The sequence below is a fragment of the Parasteatoda tepidariorum genome, chromosome 6 (genome assembly GCF_982258835.1).
Source record: "Parasteatoda tepidariorum strain Cologne lab strain chromosome 6, Ptep-v5.0, whole genome shotgun sequence".
Taxonomy (NCBI): domain Eukaryota; kingdom Metazoa; phylum Arthropoda; class Arachnida; order Araneae; family Theridiidae; genus Parasteatoda; species Parasteatoda tepidariorum.
In genome coordinates this window covers 66,533,122-66,557,494 of record NC_141760.1, presented here as the reverse complement: position 1 = coordinate 66,557,494, position 24,373 = coordinate 66,533,122, and the positions used below count along the sequence as shown (strand labels likewise).

General features: G+C 26.8%; 4 protein-coding genes across 5 annotated transcripts; 1 reads left to right on the top strand and 3 right to left on the bottom strand.

Annotated features, from left to right (window-relative positions):
* Positions 1–1,642: 1,642 nt before the first annotated feature.
* On the bottom strand, positions 1,643–13,104 carry holn1 (CD2 antigen cytoplasmic tail-binding protein 2 homolog holn1). Of its 2 annotated transcripts, none has more exons than XM_043050709.3 (5): positions 12,976–13,104; positions 11,290–11,467; positions 9,450–9,616; positions 5,485–5,959; positions 1,643–3,050 (listed from the first exon to the last, which is right to left on the bottom strand). In XM_043050709.3, exons 2-5 carry the CDS (start codon positions 11,465–11,467, stop codon positions 2,851–2,853), a joined length of 1,020 nt encoding a protein of 339 aa, XP_042906643.2. In that variant the 5' UTR covers positions 12,976–13,104; the 3' UTR covers positions 1,643–2,850. The 2 variants fall into 2 exon arrangements, with proteins under 2 accessions (XP_042906643.2, XP_071034629.2); XM_071178528.2 differs by lacking the exon at positions 12,976–13,104 and adding an exon at positions 12,684–12,726.
* Positions 13,105–13,664: 560 nt separating this feature from the next.
* Positions 13,665–18,716, top strand: LOC107448729 (uncharacterized). The gene is made up of 4 exons (XM_087165990.1): positions 13,665–13,973; positions 14,212–14,307; positions 14,905–16,884; positions 18,315–18,716. Exons 1-3 carry the CDS (start codon positions 13,722–13,724, stop codon positions 15,997–15,999), a joined length of 1,443 nt encoding a protein of 480 aa, XP_087022116.1. The 5' UTR covers positions 13,665–13,721; the 3' UTR covers positions 16,000–16,884; positions 18,315–18,716.
* A 1,899-nt stretch (positions 18,717–20,615) lies between these two features.
* On the bottom strand, positions 20,616–21,712 carry LOC147808088 (uncharacterized). Its single transcript, XM_087165989.1, has one exon. The coding sequence runs from the start codon at positions 21,695–21,697 to the stop codon at positions 21,134–21,136; it is 564 nt and encodes a 187-aa protein (XP_087022115.1). The 5' UTR covers positions 21,698–21,712; the 3' UTR covers positions 20,616–21,133.
* Positions 21,713–22,250: 538 nt separating this feature from the next.
* On the bottom strand, positions 22,251–23,571 carry LOC122271679 (THAP domain-containing protein 5-like). Its single transcript, XM_043053760.3, has 2 exons — positions 23,153–23,571; positions 22,251–22,639 (listed from the first exon to the last, which is right to left on the bottom strand). The coding sequence occupies exons 1-2, from the start codon at positions 23,491–23,493 to the stop codon at positions 22,264–22,266; spliced, it is 717 nt and encodes a 238-aa protein (XP_042909694.2). The 5' UTR covers positions 23,494–23,571; the 3' UTR covers positions 22,251–22,263.
* Between the last annotated feature and the right edge of the window lie 802 nt (positions 23,572–24,373).

The window sequence follows — 24,373 nt, the reverse complement described above, 5'->3', positions numbered from 1 at the left end:
CCAGTATTTTGTTGGCGTCAGCGTGACGTTGACGTCCCGCTGACGCCCAGATAAGGCGCTTGTCCTAAGAAACCAGACCTTTAAGGAACTGAACTTTAAACCTCTCACCTGCTCTAAACTATCCAGAATTCGCATCAGGAAAACAATGAACCATGCCTTGTCTTAAAAAAAAAGAGGCTCACAGCTTCCATTACAACATCACCTTTCCATCTGTTCTCTATGTAACATAAATTTAATTTAAGGATTCACCTGTATCTGGAAAACTAAATAAATGAAAAATGAAGCTACTTATCTGCTATAAGTGAAGATATGAAACACAAATCTGAAATCTCCGTTTCCACCAACCCTTTCTTTCTACTGATCATAAAATAGAAATATTTTGCGACACTTATGGATAGTGTTTGTAAAAAGTTAGGAAATCAATGATTTTCTCTCGTTTTTCAGTGAATAAAATAAAATTTGCATCTGGAAAAAGTGGGGGAAAGCAACTGCTTCACAAACACTTTTCAACATGATCACCCAGGTTACCAACAAAAGGCACGAGAAAAATTACAAAGGAGTGAGAGAAAATAAGCATTTCCAAGTTACAACAAAAAAAATTACATTTTAAGCATTTAATTTAATGCCAAAATTGTCCTCTTAAAACCCGATAAAATAAACATGCTTCAGTATTTGTGAAAGCAATTGACATTTCAAACATAATGTTGGTAAGATTTTTATTCTGGACAGAACTTAAAATGAATGTTTAAGAAAAAGCTCAAAATGTGAGTTTAAAAAGAAAATGGACATAACTCAAAATGTGAGTTTAAAAAGAAAATGGATTAAGCTCAAAATGAGTTCTTATAAAAATACAAGTAATTCAAAATGTGTAGTTAAGTAAAAAATGCGGCTAAAAATGCGTATTTAAAAAAATTTACAAAGCATTTCATTCCATTTTTCAAACTTCTCTTATTCTATTTTTTAAGAGTAAAGTAATGGACTTAATAATCCGATTGCTTAAATTTCTTAACACAAACTTTTAAATCAGTCTTTTTTTAAATAACTTTAAAAGTCAATTCTTGTTTTTACAAAGTTGTCACACACCGTAAGAATTTATAATAGTGGTATTAAATTTATGTTCTTTGAATTTAGATTTTAAAAAATCGGTGTTGTGAATACGTAAAGATCACCTGAAAAGCTACACCTGGAATATGCCAACCTACCCCAACCCCAAAATCTGTGTCTCTGATGATTATACTTAGCGTTTGATTAAATAATGAAAAGTAAATTTTTTTTTTGTTTAGTTAAATTTGGGTTGAACAATGAAAGGTGTATTTTGGTTCATAATGTGTCCTTTTTTTTTTTTTAAAGTTTTTTAAGCTATATCCATTTTCTTAAACATGTAATTTGATCTTAGTCTACTTCCTTAAACACACAGCTTGAGCTGTATTAAGAAAAAAAAGTTTACTAGCGATTAATTGTAGCATCTTAAGTTTGTCTGCTCAAACAGTGAGCCAACATTTAAACCTGAAAGATATTTTATTTTAATTCAAATTCTCAAACTGGTGTTTTTACAGAACATAAACCTTTTATGTGTGCAACTTTAAATATGGTGTAGTAACAACTTTAAAACATTTTGTATGCAAAGCTAAAGCACAAAAGCTGAGTCAAAATTTTTTTATTAGTCTGAGTAAAAATTATTTTAATAAAACATTTTTATGATTATATCTTTCCAAAGTGCATATTAAGATATTTACAAATTATGTTAAATATTTTCAGAATGAAATTTTTTTTTTTTTTGTAATTTAACTAACCTTCTAATTTTTACGATAAAATACTAACTTTAATAAAAAAAAAACGGATTTGCTCAAAAATTTACACAAGCAATAGTTTTTATAAATAATCAGTATTAAAAAAAAAAGGGAATAAGAAATTTTTTCAAAATTATAGAAATCTTAAAAAAAATTGTACATAATAAAAATTTTATTCTTACACTATTCACAGAAAATTATAACATGATTCAGATTTCTAACTTTTCTTGTAAACATCATCAACACACATGAAGCGGATAAAAATTAATAGACATTCCCTTAACTTCTAAATTTACAATTTTACATAAACCGGAACATTAAGGTTGTACAATAAGGGGGGGGGGGGAACTGAAAGCAGTTTTGCATTTATGAGTGAGTTTTAGCAAGAAATAGAATATCTTCAAAATCATTATGATGTTTTGCTTAAATAGAAAAATAGATTACATTTTAGAATCTCTACATATCACAACACAATAAATAAAAATATATTTGTATATTTTCATGTTGAATATTTTGGTGTGGTAATACATTTTTCATTCATTTAAATATATCGAGAATAAAAGTAATTCCATTGAAAATTTTAAGATGGTAGAGTAAACCCTAAATTGTCATATTTTATCAGCAATATATCAACATAAATTTTTCAATGATAAATCAAACAAAATCTAGAAACAGAACATTATTTCCCGCAGCACAATAATCCTGAAACTTGACAGTTTTTCTTTTTGTTTTTTTTTCCAGTTTAAGAGTAAACTGAAGTGAAATATTTTTATGAAATTAAATTTTAATAAACAATAAAAGATTTATAGTTAAACAACAAGAAGGCATAAAAAAGTCGATAAAATAAAAAACATCCTTTTTCAAAACAAAATTAAACAAACAAAAACAATTTTTTCAATTAAAACTAAATTTTAACATTTCAAACCACATGAATGTATTTTGCACAAAAAACATCAAACGTACAGGAATCTTCACAAGTTTAAACAAAAATTATTTAATTGTAATGATGAAATATGAATTATAAAATGAAGATGGTATAATAATGATGTGAAAAAACAATTTACATGTATAATTCAAAGTCCATTCTCTTTGAACTATAAAATTCAGCATCTGGCTTATCAACTTGTCTTACAAATACTCCACTTTGAAAATATTCTTCTTCAACCCATTGTTGCATTTGGGAAGTTGGAAAGGGACCATAAATTTTGGAATCCTTTGCATTATCCCACTTGAACTCCCACATAACTTCTGAGTTAGTATCTAGAGCATATAAAAATAGAGGAATTTTATTACATAAATTTCTCAGTTCTAGTAAGTGCTAGTTAAAGAAAACAAATTTGGCAAAACAACGTAATAAAAAAATGTATCAATAATATATGGTTAAGACAAAAAAATTATGAAATTATTGAGTATAGATGACTAACTTCATACTACTTGGGCAATTAAATAATTTCTTAAAGTACTAGTTAAAAAAAATTATCTGGTATTAACAGATATTTGCTAAGAAAAAGAAATAATATTATATGCTTTGTAAATGAAGATTTTTGGCAAGCATTGGAAGTAAGTAAAATAAAACTTAAGTCTTATTTTTTGTTTCATGACTTAATAGAATTTTACAATTTTAGTATAAGGATACTCAACACAAACTAACTTTAGTAGTATGCAGTTAAGTTTGCCTTTTAATTTTATTAATTTATAATAACATTTCATTAAAAACAAATGGATGTTGGGTTAAAAGAAAAAAGAAATTATTAACAAATTTAAAAAGACATAGGAGAAGGATAAGAATGATTTTTTTTTTATTGTTACCACACAAACTAACTTTAGTAGTATGCAGTTAAGCTGGCCTTTTAATTTTATTAATTTATAATAACATTTCATTAAAAACAAATGGATGTTGGGCTAAAAGAAAAAAGAAATTATTAAAAAATTTAAAAAGACATAGGAGAAGGATAAGAATGATTTTTTTTATTGTTACCACACAATAATGCTTGAAGTGAAGAAACTGGCTAAAACTGTAACACAACCTTGCAGATTGCAATATATGAGACTGCATAAAATTAATTAATTTACAGTATTGAATGCTCTAGATAAAGATATTGTTTATGCAATTATACCCTTTATGCTTAAAACTAAAAAGTTTTTATCAATAAAATTAAAATGCTTAAATAGTAATTTATGAAACCTTTACTCATGTTCAACTTGAAATATTATGTAATTTATAGATATATATATATTTCAATATAAAATGCTAATCTACATCGAGTACTTTTTTAGTTGTCATCACTTTTACTCTCTTAATTAATGATAGTTTAATCCTCGCAAAAGATTCTATAAGTTTTCTAGGAAATATAAATTTCTTAAAAATAATAAATAAATAAAACAAAGTATGTGGTTTTTTAGCAATATTTTTTAAGAAAAAGTGATGCGAACAATAAAATGTCATAATTTATGCTTAAGTGACATCATAATGAACATCAATAATGTATCAATAGATTAATTTGTAAAACTGTACATAACGTAAATTTTTACATGCATATAAGGTAAAATGTATCCTTAGGAAAATGTTTTTAATAAAATTAAATATTTGAACCAAATCATTATAACTAGTATATTTCTTACTAACAACCCTTTATGTTTTGTTCAAAGAAATGAGATATAAACTATTATGAATATATTTTGACTAATATACTGTTTCTGAATAAGAAACTAGTTACTTGATCATCCCATTTCTTAAGAATAAAGTAAATTTAAAAGTATATCAATAATGTAATCTTTAATATTATGATCCTATTAAGGGTCAAAGGGCTCGAACACAATATTTTCTAAGTTAGTTGGGCAATATTAATTATTAACTCAATATCTTTTGAATAAAAGTAAACTATTTATTATAAGTTAAAGAAGTGTTTTCACTACAGCGCAAGAATCTCGCTTATTTTTTTCTTTTCTCACATTAAAATTATTAACGCGAGAAGATTGCGTTTCAATTCAAAATGCTCTAATTTTGGAAAAATATTTGTCTTCTGCCATTTTAAATAAAATCCGTTTCACTTTTCTTCCTTGATCTTTCATTATTTTCAACATCGATCCCTGTTATCTAGCTTCCCTACTTACCAGTATTGTTCAGAACCGGTGAGAACAGCAGAACACAATGCCCCTCCCCCGAATAACAGAACACCTTTCAGAACACATTTTTCTGCAACTACGTGTTCACCGAAGGTAAGATTTCTTCATGTAAGACGTTTAAAATTTTTTTCAATGCTACAAATTTACTTAGTGATTCCGAATTGTTCAGCATCTGTTGCAAGGTCATTTAGCACTCAAAACCGACTTAAGACAAAATATAGTATACAAATGTCTGATAAACATTTGAGCAACCTTATGAGAAAAGCTGATGAAAAAGTAGATATAAAACGTTTTCCATATGATGATGAAGCAAAAATATTCAATGCTTTAAAAATTAGAAAATGTTAAAAATGTATTATAATTAAAGAAATGTTTTTTTCCAAGTCTATTCGCGTTAATTTAATTTTTAGAAATCTCACTTAACTTTTTGAGATCTCACCCTGTTTTTGAGAAAGGGTGAGAAATTCTCTCTCATTTTTTTCCTGTAATGAAAACACTGGTTAAAGTAAATTATAACTAGAATTTATTTAATAAATATTATTTTAAAATAATTCAGACCAACTAATACCTGCAGTTGGAGATGGACTGTGATGCCCAGAAACAGAAGTTTTATTTTCATCAACAGTTTCTTCAAAATCATCTCCGAACATGTCCAATGCAGCATCATCACCATTTTGATCATTAGATTTAGTCTTGGAATTGACATAATATGACATTTTTTCATACGTTTGTTGATACACATCCATGTCTCCAGATTGTATAAGATTATTTGCTAAGCTAGTCAAAGTCACTAATTTTTCTACATCTTCTTCACTTTTTGTGTTAGCTTCTTCTACACTGTCTCTTTTCTTTTTCCATTTATTGCTAGCACTTCTAGAGGCAGTTGAACCTCCTAAACGACAAATAGCTTTCTGGACAGTTTCTTTTGGTTTCATCAAATCTAGCATTTTAGTATAGTGGTCAACCACATCAATGGCAGGTCTCTCTTCATCACTTTCCTCATCGTCCTCTACTTTTCTTTTAGTTTCTTCTCTAGCTTTTACCTAAAAGTATAAGCACATCTTTTAAACTTCGCAAATAAACAACAGCACTAAACAGCATCTATTAAAGTAAAATAAATCTCAGGCACAACTGTAATGCAATAATTACCATTACATATTTCCTAGCGATAAAAATGTATTTAATTTATTAAATTTAATTTTTTAAAATAATTTTTAATCTAATTTTAATTAAATGAAATCAATTACTTAATTTCTTTATTACATTTTATAAAAAGCAAATATAAATATTTTATTCTCTTTTTAACAATCAATGGTAACGGCTAACTTTTCAGTTCAGTACATGTGTAAAACTCATTAATTCACTGTCCCGACTAAATCTAATATCAAAATCTATTTTTAACTCTTTTATCCTTATATTACTTTATTTCTCTTAGGGTGACCTGGGGTAGTTCCTGATCAAAAAACGCAAACATCTATTTTGTGAAAAAACTATTCAAAATAGAATTTTAATATTTACTGGAAGTTTGAGGCTATATGAGATGAGTCCAATGCCACCTTCTTTTGTTTGAAAATCCAATTAGAATTTAAAAGACTTTAAATTTTTAGTGATCAGGAATTACCCCTGGTCTTGATCATTTCTGGGGTAATTCCTGATCACTTCTGGGGTAATTACTGATCACCAGTTTTTATTGTAAAGGGGCTGTTTAAAAATAATTATATAATGGTAATTAACAAATAAGACATCAAGATCAAGCAAATAAACCAAAAAGATATGTTTAAGCAGTTAATAAAATGATTTATTTAAAAGCAGGAAGAACGATTAACATTTTAAATTTTCAAAAATCTTTGCATCGTGCCATACATTTTAGGCAATCAGCCAACTCATTCTCATGTTCTTCTGAAATGTAAGAGAGTTTTCACATGGGTTACTTTTGCTGGATTTTTTAACTTCATTAAAGTAAAGTGTAAAGTTAAGTAAGGTATGTCAACAGCTCTGGCAGCAGCTCTCACACTGAAATTTTCATTTTCAATCATTAAAAGAAATTCATTAATTTTGTTTTCTAGAAACTTAGTATCCTTTTTAGGCTTATAATTTCTCACCATATTTATACTAGGCTAATTTATAAACTTAAAAATTATTCTAACGATGTACACACATAAAATTAAGATAGAAGCAAGGTAAGATAAACCAGAAATGGTGCAAATCAGAATACAGTCTTGCATACAGTTAAAAAAATTTTTTGTGATGACAGTTAAAATATATTTTATAATTGTTCCACTTAATAAATATGAAATGTTATTTAAGAAAAGACAATTAGGTATATATAAGCTATTTTATATACCATTTATAAGTAGAAATGACAATGATCAGGAATTACCCCAGTGATCAATAACTACCCCATCTGTAGGTGGCAACATTTGATATAGTTTCCTATAATCAATTATAATGTTTACAGTAGATGTGAAACAATTAAACAAAAGCTTACACTACTTTTATATCAACGAAAAAGAAAGTGACTCAAAATATTTATTATTAAGAGAAGGAGGGAGATCCTTGTAGAAATGTGCACATTTTGAAACCCATCTTTGAAATGGAAAATACAGAAAGCAGTTTAAAAGATACTTATTTTGAAAGAATAAACAAAAAATTATTCTTAAGTAAATGTAGTTATACTTTAGTAAAGTGTACAAGCATTCTTGTCCATGTCTTAAATTTAAAAAAAAAAATTTTTTTTAAAAATAAAACTTAGGTGATCATTATTTACCCCAGAAACAGAGTGATCGTGAATTACCCCGGGTCACCCTACCACAAAAATGTTTCAGTTACAGAGTTATATTAATTTTCATGGTCTTTTTGGCAGTTAAACTATAACCAAATTTCAAATTTAATACTTATGACGGGGGTTGGTTTTGTTTTGGGGTATTTTATCTTTCGATATATCACCAACTATGGATCGCCTGCCCTACATCTAATGAAAGTTGGGAACAATTCAATTACTTAATTTTGAATTCTTGGCTATAAAACTGGGAGGTTTCACCCCTCAGTCCAACTCTTAATAAAACTTTACGAAAATCTTTATGTTAGAAAGATATGGATCTCTTTATCCCAATAAGGGAACTTTTCTTTTTTACACATGATAGCCATAGTTTATCTTATAATAATAATTCTGGAAAAAAAATAAAGCAACAGTTCTTTTCCTTAAATAATTTTGTACAATTCTCTGGAATTAATCCCTATGTTGTAAGAAGCACAAATGTTCTAATAATCATTACTACTACATTGAACAAATAACTGGACTAACTTCCAATAAAAAATTTAAATTGATCAAACTTCCTGCTAATCAAGTATTGAAAAAGTATACAAGGTATACTTTGTCAGAAAAATGTAAACATAAACAAGGAAAAAAGTACACATACATTTTTAACTCTTTAAGCATAGAGCCATTTTTTTTCTCCTTTCTTTTCTCCAAGTTTTGGACATGTGCCTAGATCACTATGGATCCTTTACCATATAGACCAAAGCTTGGTTACTGGTCCGGCTCCACCCCAGCCTAGGAACAAGCCCGGTCAGCTGGTATTTATTGAAAATGTATAGAGCCACTGAGAAAAATTGAACTGAAATTTCCATGTTCTGCACAATTTTCCCATTGAATGACATGGATAAAACTAGTTTTAAAATTCAGGAAAGCCACCAACTGAAAGTTTGGAAAAAGCTGGGACTAATGCTCAGAGGGTTATAAGCAGAGATATGGAGACACTGTTTGATATGATTGACTATGGACTTCGTAAGAGTGCGTCTCTAACTCTGATTTAGACTCTCTAAAAGTTTTCAACAAATATCAGGAAAATATTAAGAAATTGAAAATTTCAAAATTATACATCTCTTATACATATCATATTACATTTATTATAATAGCATAATAGATGAAGAAATAAATTTTAATATATTTTAGCATTATTTGTATAAAAATCTAAAATTGAGAAAAAAACGCTATAAAAAAAGAACTACCAATCACACAATTACTTGTACAAAAATGTCTTAATACAAAAATTATTTTAGAGAATATTCATGAAATAGGAAACTGTTACAAATGGTACATTAAATCCATACACATATAATATTATACACATAATTTAGTTTATGAAATTTCTGAATTAAAAATTTTTTTTTCATTAATTAATCTGAATCTTTCAAAAATTTCAATGATTTTGCGCTCTTAACACAGACTCAAAAATATTTAAATGTAATTAATTAAGTTAGTGATAAGTGATAATTAAAATAATTGCCGTAATATTCATAAGATTGAATTTTTTGTTACATAGTTATGAATACTTATTCAGATAATTTTTACACAATAAAAATCTTTTCTTTCTTTTAATCCACAGCACAGTACGATTTTTACAGTACGATTCATGCTGATGTTCATCCCATTAGATTACTAATATAACAAATAACTTAATTAAATCAATAATCAGCATGACAATTTTAAAAATATACTTTATTTAATCATTAGTAAATAGAAATTATAACCTTTATCCAATCAATATCATCAAGCCACTGATCTTTCACGACATCTTCTTCTTTTTGGAAGATGTAAGTCCCATCTTTATCAAAATATCCTTCTTCTAATTCCTCTTTCATATTAAAAGGGGTGATTCGAATTTCACCATCAAAATCAATAGTTCTATCTTCTTGTCCTGATTTAAAATTAAAGTGAGAGGAGATGGTAAGTGAATTTACTAAGTTCTTAAAATTTCACTTGCTACAATTTAAGAAAAAGATGTAAATTATAAATATTAAAATTCTGTATTAAAAGGCATAAATAAAATACAGTTTGGTTAACAGAGTTCCATAAACATTTTGCTATTGCGAAAAATAAATAAATAAATGGTAGGTCAAAATTTTGAATGAGATATCATAGACGAAGAACAAAATCATACACGGAGAAAAGAGATACCAATTTAATGTATCCTTTCATACATCAATGGACAATTCAGAATTTTTTGTCAGGATCCTTTTTTCAGAATTTTGTGAAAAACTACTAAAAATTTAAACCTATTCCAAGCAACTATCTATCTATCTATCTATTTATATATATTTCATAAATAAATATGCATGTATTTACTTATAAAGAAAAATACAAAATAATATAAAGAGATGCCTATAAAATTACAGAATTTTAATATATTAATAGCATCAATAAACTGTTAACCCATTGCAATACCATAGCTAATATGTTCATTGTTGGTTGTTAAAAAAATTACATATTTGTGTTTCTGTCAATAATTCATGCAAGGCATTTTTATTAGTTTGAAAATTAAAAATACAGTTAATAATTTTTATGAAGTATCTTTTCTTCAGGTCAGAAGTTTTGCTGAGGGTCATTACACAGATCTAATCTCTTTCTCCTTGCATAAACTCCTGTACACTCAAATTCTGAACATAGGTTATGTTTAATAGTATCCTAAAATTTTGCTTTAGAATCAAGGATCGATTGTAATGAAATAGGTGTCTCTGATGTTTATAAATCTTTTATATGCAAATATTATTGAATAAAAATAACATCATTATCACTTTAGCTCTCTGAGTGTTAGTCCCAGACTTTTTCCAATTTTCAGACTTCTGATTAGGGTATCCTAGCTCAAAAAACTAGTTGTTATCATATGGAGAAAATGTATGTAACATGGTAGTGCATGGTAACGTGGTACACTGTATGTCGACACTGCTATCAATAAAAAAAATTGCACAAGTAAATTTTTCTTAGCTAACTAATTATCTTTTCTAAAGATTATCTACCCTAACAGTTTGCAGCCAATTTTGTAAATTGCATTTTTAACACAATAAATGAATACAGTGTCTAACTGTATGTTTAATAAATACAGCTTTAAATTCATAATATTATGAACCAAGCACCCTTACCATACAGATACAAGATCCCTATAATGAAAACAGTGCAATTATAAAATATTAACACAAAATAGATATAACTAAACCTTCTCATCAGATTTTCAAAGAAACTATATATAAGTTTACAAACAACAATTCATATTAATCGAGAAAGTTACAAAAAATTTAAAAAGGACTCAACTTGCTTCATTTTTTCCCTTATAACCAAATAATCCTTACTAAGAAGTAACTAGAGTATCTATGGAAAAATATCCATAGTAACTAAAATGCAAATAGTAATTATAAATCGATAAAATTACTGTTTTCACACCAAATGAACACAAAATAAAATAAATACAGACTAAACTGAAACATTTTCAGATACACACAAAATTTATTTTTAGTAGCTATTGGTTCTTACTATTTTTTCAACCAAAAAAAAAATTATGACTCCAGTTTTTTTTGCTAATAAATAAAAAATTACCTTCTAATTCATTAGGATCTAGCACATTATACTTTTTTGCTTCCTCTTTTTCATCCTCCTCATCACTATCTAGAGAATGTTTTGATTTCTTGAAATTGTGATTATCCCGAGCCTGTCTGGATTGCTCTATTTCAGCTTCCAGCTCCTCTTGATTGAAAATTTGATTTTTAGAGCTCATCTTAAAAATAAATTTTAAATTCTTAAATAACTTTATACATCAATACTTCACAATAAAAACATAATAATAAATAAAAGAGTATAATTGATTACTTAACCAACCTAATTATTGAAATATTACCCAAAAATGAATTATATTTTATTATAAATAATTAGCTTAAATTTTTTACCTTCTGCAACCAATAAAAGAAAAAAACTTGCAGATAATAAAGAAATTTTTTTCAATAATGCTTAAGAAATAACAAAGAGAACGTCTTAACCTGGAGACTAAAAAATAATACTAATGAATTTGATCTCAAAAAATTAAAATCTTTCATGATTGGTAGTTTTCTCTTAAAAATCTTAATAACTTTTAAAAATATCAGATTTCGAATGCAGTGACACAATATTTACAGATTTAACTTCTTTAAGCCAATTTCTAATTAACTGATATTCTGACTTCGTACTTGAAACAGTTAACAACTGATTTAGTGACTCCTTTAATAAAATTTGATAGATATAAAACAAGAGAAAAAATGTCTAAAATAAATTAATATTTTGAAGTGCACATGAGTCAAAAAAGTAGGAAAATTTGCAGGGAATGAAATGGCATCTCAGCAATCTGGATTAATAATAATTGATACATACACATTATAAGTCCGAATTTTATGCACCTGTTTAAACTGTATTTTTTTTAATAGTTTTTTTATGAAATGATATTTTCCTGATATGTACAATAGATATCACAAATACATTACAATAGATAGCATGCATTCACGACTTTTAACATAGATTACAAAGTACAAAAAAATACTAAGATATTTCTGCATAGGTATCTATTCTTTAAAACTGCAATCCACACGGCATAAATAGGCAGATAGCAAAAATTAAAAAAATGCATATATTAAGAGATTTTCTAGGATTTATCTTTAATTTGGTCCCCTTCTGTGATATTTTCTAGTATTTCGAATCACAGGCCACTACCCAGAAGTCAGTAAAACTTGGCGATTATTTTAGAACAGGTATAGACAAGGAAATCTTCTCAAAATTACATTAAATAAAAACGACATCTACATCTCAGCCCACAAAAATGTTGTATTATTCAGAATTGATACAACAGATTTTACTACTCTACACATTGAATAACGACTGGCCCTGAACTCTAAGATACTATATACTATTTCTACTATCCTGAAGCATAACTTCATCAGAAAGAAAGTCAGGAGTATGTAACTAACCTAATATTGCAAAGTACACCTTGATCACTAAAAACTGCTGGAATTTTTCAAAAGAAATATCTTTTAAAAAATTATTGTATAAGAATCAAACGATTCTAATACTAATCTTTAGTAATGAATCTATTAAACATAATATTATTAATTTAAATGTAACAACTGAAACATTTATTGATTAAACACAATTTTAAAACATATGTGGTGGAAAATAAACAGAATATTTCAATTTGAGTATTTGCATGATGGTTGAAAAATACGTAACCAATCAGAATACGAAGATAAAATATTTAACTACCGTTAATTATCTTCGTTTAAAGTTATTCAAATTCAAATACTCAGCAAGAGATCACAGCAGTGCGACTACATGAGTACCTTGTTTTGATGCCAGATCTAAAAATTTAATTGCAAAACATTTGAAACCGCCACTGTTGTTTAGCCGAGCGACTTTCAGCTCAATCGCTCAGTTGATGATTATTTCATTCAACCTTAAAGACTATTCACACTGCATACAAAAACATTGCGTATGTGAATTCAGCAATGCAAGCGGCTACATGATTGGCTATCTTTTCACGCTAAAATATATTTCACCAAATAATCTCATCTCCGAATTTTCATGATGGTCCACTACAAAAAATAATCGTATGTTTTAAAAAATGATCGCTACTGAAAACCAATCAAGACCTCGAAATGAGTGTTTAGGATAATGGATATAGCTTGAAATTTGGTTTTAAAAAGTGATCCACAACAAGTGACGCAAAATAATATTTTTCTTCTCAATATTGTGGTGATGAAGAGGAAAAGATTTTTTAACGCCTTGGTAGTAATCTTTAAAAGAATTTAAAAAGAAAGAAAGAGAGAAGAAGAAAGAGAGAGAACGTCATTGATGTGTTTTACTTTGGTATCTCAATGAGATCTTGGGAAAGGTTACATTTATATTGTAATATACACATTACATAAGCAAACCAAAACCGCAATTGGTTACTTGCAATTGACGTCATATGGGTAAAATGAACCTGATTGGTTGGTCATTTTACCCATCCGATGATATTTGTTTACATTTTATGGCGTCCAAAGCAAACTTTGCCTAGGCTTGGTGCTTTAGATTATCAAAAAAAAATGAAGTCTATCAATGAAACGCCAATGTATTTGATACATTTTACATTGATAAATATACTGACGTATATAGAAAAATTATGTTCTGCATTTGCTAGCTGCGTTAATTTTACTGCTGAGCAAAAAAAAGGTTTGATGATGTGCCAGGAAAAGTTCGTCTCCAATATAAAGTTTGAAGAGGTATGTGTATTAAAATTATGCATTTCATTCTTGTTATACATTATTTAAAATCAATTTTAAATCATTTAATCCCATTTTTGTTATTTTTTAGCTTAAGAATTTTATTTGAAGTATGTTTAGTAACACTAAGAACGATACTTTGAGTGTTTAAATGGACGATATCGATTGTGAGAGATCTGAAAAAAGACATGTAGAGTAGTATTAAAATTTTCACTAAAAGATTTTAATTTATTTACAGGATGCCAATGGTTTTCATGTAGAAGCCAAGGTTAAGGCTGAAATGAGAAAAAATGAAACCTACAAAGTCGACATGAGGATTTCTGCTGGGAATGAGGTGGGGTCTTGGTTTTATTAAATTTTATGTTTTAAATAATTATGTAACAATACAATTTTATTTTAAAATTTTTCTCTCTAATAATGATCTTTGTAAAGGAATGGCTTCTTGGGAAATCTCCCCCAACAGATGCTTGCAAAATAGTATATATTCCTACCCACTTATGTTTTTATGGTTTCAGTTCATTATTATTTCACACAATGCATTGTCATTCTTGACCGTAAACTACATTAAATATAAATTTAATGTAAAAGTTTTATTCTCATATTAAGAGTTGTTATTCTTTGATCTTTTATTAAGAAGCGACTAGTAAGGTTACAATTTTTCTGATAATGTGTACTTCATGTTTATCATATTAATTTTAGTATGCTTTAAGTAATCAGCTATATTATTAGTCATTTGTAAAAAGAAAATTGTGAAATTTACAAAAAGGAAATGCCAAAGTGTAGTAATTTAAGTTGTTAAAATTGAATTATTTTCTGTTGTTAAAAACATGAACAGCCATTCCGATCCTGGATGCTTTATGTATAAAAGTTATAATAACAAGATGGTTTCTTTAATGAAAATTATCATTTAATAGTTTTATAATTTTTATAGGTGTTAGATGCCTTTTGCCTTTGCAAAGCTGGGAGCCGCCCTTCATCATGCAAACATACTTTTGCTCTTTTATATTGTTTGGAGGAGTACAGTAAGCAGGAAATGTACTTGGCCCCAACGGAACGATTACAAGTTTGGCATAAACCCAAGGTCACAAAACTAAGTCCTAAAAAATGTTCAGATTTGTATAAAAAACCTAGGATTACGCATGATTCTGTTGAACCAGTTAACTATAGTGTTCTGTTTACTGGAAACAGAAACCTGCAATATTTGTCGGTCATGAAAGAATGTCACAATACAATGAGTATCTTACCATTGCCTGCAATTGTCCTCTCTGAAAGACCAACTTATGATTTTGTTACCCGAAATGTTTCGGAGCTATTGTTCGTAACAAAATTTTTAACTTTTGATTTAGATGTAATTTGGAATTTGGAGGCAGAAACTATTGAGCAAAGCAACTGCTTGAAATGGAAAGTTGAGCGAGCTTGCCGGTTGACTGCTTCCAATTTTCATAGAATTTGTAGCAGAAGGAGTAACTTTGATGTTTTAGCTTCACAAATATTTGATTCTCACTTTAAGAACCTGAGTTACATCCCTGCAATTAAATATGGAATTGAAAATGAATCAGTGGTTCGTAACTTTGTCAGGACAACTTATAACAAATTTGATGTGAGGAAAACTGGCTTAGTTACAAACCCATTCATGCCTTTTTTAGCAGCTTCACCTGATGGTTTGATTCACAATGATGATGATGCACTCCTACTTGAAGTGAAGTGCAAAGTGAATGCTGCTAATAAATCTTTAATTGATCTATGTTCCGATGCTAGCTTTTGTCTTGAAAAGGATGACAATGGTGATATGAAATTAAAAAAAAACCATTCCTATTATTATCAGATTCAGGGCCAGCTAGCATTAACTAACATAGCTAAGTGTGTGTTTGCTTTGCATTACATGCAACCTAATCACATTTTTATGCAAACTATTGAGTTTGATGAAGTGTTTTGGTCCTCAATTTTTGATTCTCTTAGGAGTTTTTATTTTAATTTCTATCTGCCTCATATTGTTTTAAATGAAAATAAAATAGCTAGTTTATAATCAATATATTTCCGATTTTCACTTTTTAATTTAATTAACAATTCATTTTGCAGTATTCTTATTTTTAAAGGCTTAACTAAAGGATGTTTAAATTTGATTGTTAAATTTTTTTTTTTTAACTTTCTTTTTTGAAGGGCGTATAAATAACATATTCTAGCAAATTTTAGGTTTAATTTTTCATTGTTTCAATATCAATACATTGTTTGGATTTTTATAACAAATTAATTTTTACCTCAACTAAACTGTCGTTAGTTTGTTGTCAGTATACTTTTCTAAAACTGATTTGGAATTTATTTTGGAAGTATTGTATTTGGATTTTTTTATGTTTATTTTAAAAACATGTAGTTTATCAAAATATCTTTAAACTTGTGATAAACAAATCTGAACATTTTTTAACTTAAAATTACTGTATTAAAATCTATGCTTACTATATATTTCATTTTATAAAGTTGTAAAAAATTGTTTTCGCAATTTTGAGTGTCTCCATGTGACTGTGAAAATTTTTTAGAACATATATTGTATTTCTTTAAAAAATTATGAATAATTGTTGGTGTTTTTTGTAAAGTACAGTTAAAATTTTTTTCAAGTATTACTGTTATATTGAAAACTCCCAAACTGTCCTATTTTTTAAAAATATGTTTCAGAGTACTTCATCATATTTAATTTTGATCTAAAGTTACCATAAATAATTGTATCAGAATTGACCTGAATTTGCATTTTAATTGTTTTTTTTTTCTTTGCAACATGCAGAATTAAAACTAATTTTGCACTTTTTTTTTATTTTTAAAGGCCAAATGAAATGATGTTGGAATTTGATTATTAAATTTTTTTTATAAACTTTCTTTTTTGAAGGGAGTATAAATGACATATTCTAGCAAATTTTAGGTTTAATTTTTCATTATTTCAATATCAATACATTGTTTGGATTTTAATAGCAAATTAATTTTTACCTCAACTAAACTGTTGTTAGTTTGTTGTCAGTATACTTTTCTAAAACTGATTTGGAATTTATTTTGGAAGTATTGTATTTGGATTTTTTTTATGTTTATTTTAAAAACATGTAGTTTATCAAAATATCTTTAAACTTGTGATAAACAAATCTGAACATTTTTTAACTTAAAATTACTGTATTAAAATCTATGCTTACTATATATTTCATTTTATAAAGTTGTAAAAAATTGTTTTCGCAATTTTGAGTGTCTCCATGTGACTGTGAAAATTTTTTAGAACATATATTGTATTTCTTTAAAAAATTATGAATAATTGTTGGTGTTTTTTGTAAAGTACAGTTAAAATTTTTTTCAAGTATTACTGTTATATTGACAACTCCCAAACTGTCCTATTTTTAAAAAATATGTTTCAGAGTACTTCATCATATTTAATTTTGATCTAAAGTTACCATAAATAATTGTATCAGAATTGACCTGAATTTGCATTTTAATTGTTTTTTTTTTTCTTTGCAACATGCAGAATTAAAACTAATTTTGCACTATTTTTTTATTTTTAAAGGCCAAATGAAATGATGTTGGAATTTGATTATTAATTTTTTTTTATAAACTTTCTTTTTTGAAGGGAGTATAAATGACATATTCTAGCAAATTTTAGGTTTAATTTTTCATTATTTCAATATCAATACATTGTTTGGATTTTAATAGCAAATTAATTTTTACCTCAACTAAACTGTTGTTAGTTTGTTGTCAGTATACTTTTCTAAAACTGATTTGGAATTTATTTTGGAAGTATTGTATTTGGATTTTTTTTATGTTTATTTTAAAAACATGTAGTTTATCAAAATATCTTTAAACTTGTGATAAACAAATCTGAACATTTTTTAACTTAAAATTACTGTATTAAAATCTATGCTTACTATATATTTCATTTTATAAAGTTGTAAAAAATTGTTTTCGCAATTTTGAGTGTCTCCATGTGACTGTGAAAATTTTTCAGAACATATATTGTATTTCTTTAAAAAATTATGAATAATTGTTGGTGTTTTTTGTAAAGTACAGATAAAATTTTTTTCAAGTATTACTGTTATATTGAAAACTGCCAAACTATCCAATTTTTTAAAAATATGTTTCAGAGTACTTCGTCATATTTAATTTTGATATAAAGTTTCCATAAATAATTGTATCATAATTGACCTGAATTTGCATTTTAATTGTTTTTTTTTCTTTGCACCATACAAAATTAAAACTCATTTTGCACTATTTTTAAAGGCCAAATTAAATGATGTTGGAATTTGATCGTTAAATTTTTTTTTTAAACTTTCTTTTTTGAAGGGAGTATAAATGACATATTCTAGCAAATTTTAGGTTTAATTTTTCATTGTTTCAATATCAATACATTGTTTGGATTTTTTACCTCAACTAAACTGTTGTTAGTTTTTTGTATATATACTTTTCTAAATCTTATTTGGAATTTTTTTATGTTTATTTTAAAAAACACGTAGTTAATCAAACTGTTAACTTTATTAAAATCTATGCTTACTATTTATTTAATTTTATAAAGTTGTAAAAAAAATTGTTTCAGTATTTATTTGTTGTACGTATATATTTGTGTTAAGTACAGATAAATTTTTTCAAATATTACTGTAATATTAAAAACTACCAAACTAAATATATTTTTCATATTCTTAAAGAAAGATTAATGCTATTTATGTATGAATTATTATGAACATATATGTTTCAAATAAAGATTTATGTTGTATTTATAAACAGATATCTTTTTTTTCTTTTTAAAATTACAACAGAACAAAATTTATGTTCATAAATTTATCTTATTTCCACAAAAAAAAAATTGTCACGTATGTTTAATGTATATTAAGCATATTTAAAGCTTAGTGAAAAGAAAATTATAACATTATCTGAGCATATAAAATCTATTACATTTTTTATATTAAAAATTTTGAATAAATTTAAAGAACGATAAATTAAACAACGGTTTGAAATTAGTTTTTTCTTGGAAAACAAAAGTACAGAAATTCATTTAGTAAATAATAAAGAATATTCATAGCAAAATTTTTTATTGCTATAAATTTTTTCAGTATACTTATTATTTGAAAATGTTATAAAAAATGTATAAAGATGATATCAGGCAACCATTTTCAAGTATGACAGTTTCAAAATGAAATTTTAAGACTTTCTATAAATTCAAAATAATTACTTTTGGTCATTCTGATATTTATTACATTGAGCATTAAACATTTAGTAAATTTTATTATAACCGCTTAACAAGCAAGACAAAAGATCTTATTGTAACACAATTTAACAAGAGAAATCATATATGGGATTTAAAGAAAAGATAATTTAGTTAACTACTCACTTAAGAGAACAAAAACTTGTCAAACATATTCGGGTTGTAAGAATTGCAAGACCAGTTGAAATACTTTCAAATCTAAATGCTCAACTGCCAAGAATGTTTAAATTTCAAAAACATAAACAGGACTCGCAGTTAAACACCCAGTTGAAAACCACTACTATTGTCGATACGTAATGTAGGATGTGCGATTATTTCCACCATTTGTCTTCGATATAAATTGTGATGTGCCTTCAGATCATCCTTACGGATGTTTCCCAGACCATCGCCAATTGTGCAGCTATCTAGCATGACATTAATTAATCCAAGGAGGTAACTCACCGCATAATATGACTTTCATACATCTACAAAAATAACAAATTTTTGTAAAAAATATTTAAGCATAAAATTGTAATTATTTAATAAAAGAAACTACATGCAAATGATCCAGGCTAGTGCCAGAGAGTGAACTTAGTTCTTTCTGAATATACAACATTTTATAGCATATATTAATGGTCAAAAAAGACCTTAAAACAAACGATATTAATAAGTAAAGATATCTTGCGACTGATCGAGCCAGATGGAGGGAACTTGTTGTACAATGCTATTACACTGGCAAAGAAGTATACTATTTTAAATGCATTACAAATTAATTATTTTTCATATTTTATGTATCCTATAGAAAGAGAACCAATAAGAGAAATAAAATGGACTAGTTCGATTTTCGTATAGTCAGAAAGAACTAAATTTAATTAAACCTAATCAAGTACTGATCAACAGAATTGTAGATAATCCTTAAAAAGGTTTCTTCATCCAGGCAGATGCCAGTAATCTTCCAGCAAATTGTTTTATTTAAAATTATTTTTCATGTTTTGCAGTGTTAAACATTAATAACTATTTATATAACAAAAATTAAAAATAATTTTTGATTCAAATTGCTGGAAGATTAAAAAGAAATAAAGAACTAAATTTAATTAAACCTAATCAAGTACTGATCAACAGAATTGTAGATAATCCTTAAAAAGGTTTCTTCATCCAGGCAGATGCCAGTAATCTTCCAGCAAATTGTTTTATTTAAAATTATTTTTCATGTTTTGCAGTGTTAAACATTAATAACTATTTATATAACAAAGATTAAAAATAATTTTTGATTCAAATTGCTGGAAGATTTAAAAAAAAAAAAAAAATCCTAAATCCTCTAGCATAAGCTTTAAATAACCAACATATTTATGCAATAAAAAAAATACTGTACAAAAAAAAATATTCTGTATTTAACATACAATTTGTATATTAAATTCCTATTCCTTATAACTCCTAATGTAGATTCTTTATAAATTCAAATAATAATTCTGGATTAAATATATACATATAAAATATTTACACATTCAAAAATTTAAGGCGAAAAAAAAAAAAACCTAGCACTAACTTCTAATGCAAAATATCTTTATCAAGAACTACCTACTTAAAGGTGTTTAAACAAAAACTATATTTAAAAATATTTAATATAAATTCAAATAATAATTCTGGATTAAATATATACATATATAATATTTACACATTCAAAAATTTAAGGCGAAAAAAAAAACCTAGCACAAACTTCTAATGCAAAATATCTTTATCAAGAACCACCTACTTAAAGGTGTTTGAGCAAAAACTATATTTAAAAATATTTAATATCAATCTATTTTAAAAAATCTATATATATTTAAAAAAAATTAAATCATATCTAGAGGAAGCTATCATTAGCTAAGGGTCATCCTTAGTAAAAAAAGGATATATCCTATGTTTAAAAAATTATAATTAAAATTACCAAAGATTATGAAATAAAAACTTAAATTTATGAAATTGAGGTGAAAGCAATTAAAGGTTTATGAAAATTTGTTAAAAATGCAGCGATAGTGAAAACCTCATTTAAATTATGGAGAGAATTGTAAGGTATACGTCCCTCAAAATATTTAAAAGTTTTAATTCTAGATATGGCCCTTTCAACGTGAACACGTAAATGTGACACCTCTTTGTTAAATGCTCTTTCTTCTAGATTAAATTGTATTTTGTCCTTAAGGAACAGAGGGGTAGAAAGCTCACAGCCTATATCTTTCAATTCCTTTTCAATCGTAAATCCTTTATCAGCCAATACCAGGTCATTTTTTTCTAACATTTTTAATAAATTACTCTTCAGAAAGAGGCATTTATCAGATATTGATCCACAGTAGAGATCAGAAATAAAATTTATCCCTCCAGATGGTGCGATTCCAATCAGGGCTTTCATTGTATTGTTATTTTTGTAAGTGCTAAAAGTGAGCTGTTGCTCTTTAGGGTTTGCAGGTTTCTGCACAAATATTTCTGTGCAATCTATAATTACACGGCAATTTGGATATTTGGATTTAAATGACGCAGGCATATATTCAAGTACTTGCTGTCGATCTGGCCAGATGTCTACTTGGCTGATTTTTAAATATACAATCTCTGTAACTTTGTTGAAAGTCCTTGAAATAGTTGAAGAAGAGACCTATAACAAGAAAATTTACTATTAAATATCAACTGCATTTCATAAGTCAAACAAAATATATTTGGAAATAATAAAAGATGCAAAACAATTGTTTGACATGTTTAATCTAAAACATGGCGAACAATATAGGTAACTAAAAAAATTTAACATCCCAGTTAATTTTTTATAAGACTAAAATATTAATTCCATAAACTCTTTGTTACTAGACTTTTATTTTTTTGAATGTGTGCTTAAAATTAATAGTGTCTTTAACAATTTGAAAATAAAATAAATTAATAAATATATCAAAAATATTAAACAAGCATCAATATATTTATACTAACAATATATATTATATCACAAAATAGTTTGTATTACGCATTGAAATAAATAAGTACATACATTTTGTAATATAATTTATGTTATTAGCAGTTATTATAACCAACATCATTTTAGTTATTAAAAAACAAAGGAACATTTTATTTTTGTCCTTCACCAAATGTTACCTTAAAAACATATGCAAGAAAATCTAATGTCACACCCGTTCTCAATTTGATCATAAAGACAAAAAATTCTTGCAAAGGCGTGAATTCTTGAAGAGGACTTCTTCGTTCTTTGAAATTTAAGAAGTTAAAAATTTTGAAAAAAGTCTCGCTGTCAAATCCAGTAAAGGTGTTTAGTTCATCATTGGTCATTTCTTTAGGATTGAAATATGCAGTTTGAATCTTTTTCAGCATCTCCAACTCTTTAATTTTGAGATCAAGCTCATCGATGAGAGTACAAAACCCTATATCAGTTTGTGTTGACTTGGACAAGGAAGTTGGCTCTGCTTCTGTATCCAAATCATCTTGTGTACTAAAATGAAATATACATACATTATAAAAATATGTTAATGTTTAGGTGTGTAATGTTTACATATCTATATAGTAGTATCGCAATAATTTGAGTTTTGATTGTTTCAGTTTCCCATGAATTAAAGCTAGTGAGAAAAATCAGTTACCTCTCAAATAATTACCAAAACAATTTAAAGTAATTCTGCTTCTGATTTTTATTGTTGTTCAACCAGTCATCTTTAATTTATTCAATATAGGTAGGTGTACACTTTTCATGAAACACATTAAGATAAAATTAAAATGCTTTATTTTGAAATTTTAGGGTTTAGATAACTCGACGCTTTGATCGATCGAGGAAATTCGGTCCTATCCACCTTGAATTATTACTGTAAACATATATACACATTACACTTTCTATGTTGTTCGAAAGTGTAAAAACAGCAGCTGTTATATATATTGTAGACTATTATTTAACTGGACAAGTTTTTAAGGTTCACAACAATGGAGAGTACATACACATAAAAGTTTCACTTACCTGTTAACTGATGCACCAAAAGTGTATGATGTCGGCGCTCTAGTTCGCTTATTTGGTTTAAATTTAAAAAGGGACGGCACAGCATCTTTCTTTATTTTCTTTCTTTTAGTTTGAGGAGAGTTCCACAAATTTTGATAATCAAAACAATCAGGCGTAAAATGCTCTGAACACAACTTGCTATGAACAGTTGGTTCAAAATGCTGTCGCTTCAAAGCAACAAGCCACGCTCGCATTATAACTTTGTCTTCCAAAGGAAATCTATGAAAAGATATTCCCTTTTCAATACACTCAGGCTTTGCTGAATTGTTTGTACACCCATAAGCACAACAATTATGAGGCATCGTTAAATATTTAATTAAAAGTCGAGAGAAATTATTCTAAGTCCCATTGACTTAACATTACGCCGCCATCTTGTTTATACCCAAGCAGCTGATTTCAGTGGTGTTCTTCTTCTCGAGTTGAGAGTATCCCATTTGAGAATTTTGCTTAATAAAGATATATTTTTCTTTTTGAGCAGAATTGAAAGCTCATTTATCCAAAGATAACTTCATGTAAAATGCAATATTTTTAAAAATTATTAATTTAATTAAGAAAATGCTTGAAACATTTTTGAATTTCAGGTCAAACACAATTGTAGGTTACGACATTTTAACATTTTTTTTTAATTATAAAATATTAAGTGATAAAATACAAAATTTGAATGAAATTTCTAAAATAGTTTAGAAATACTAAAATTTCCAAAAAAAAAGTTTTTTTTAAATTTTATTTTTGATTCTCAGAATTATTCAATTGATTCCTCCTGAACTTCATTTTTTGTGAAAAATTACAGAGTTTAAAAATTATTCAAATATTTGTATACATTGAAATTGAAAAATTCTTCAGCCATTAAGGAGTCAAGAAGGTTTTTCCGAACAAAATTTCAAATTTTTTGAGAAATATATATGATCCTCAATTTTTTATTCAGAGTAATTTGATACCATGTATAAGATAGTACTTAAAATCTTCCGAAGTTATAGCCAGCAAAAATGTTCAAACGCAGTCACGAAAAATAAAAAACTACACATCATTTTTTATGTATCGTTTGAAATTGAAATATTTTGTGTAAAGCTATTTTTTCAAAGTTTTAAATAAGCTTCACGCTCAAGATTTCTCTACGTCTGATTAAGATATTAAATTAAAATTTCGTAAGTGAATATAATTGAAAAAATAAAGTTCCTTTGT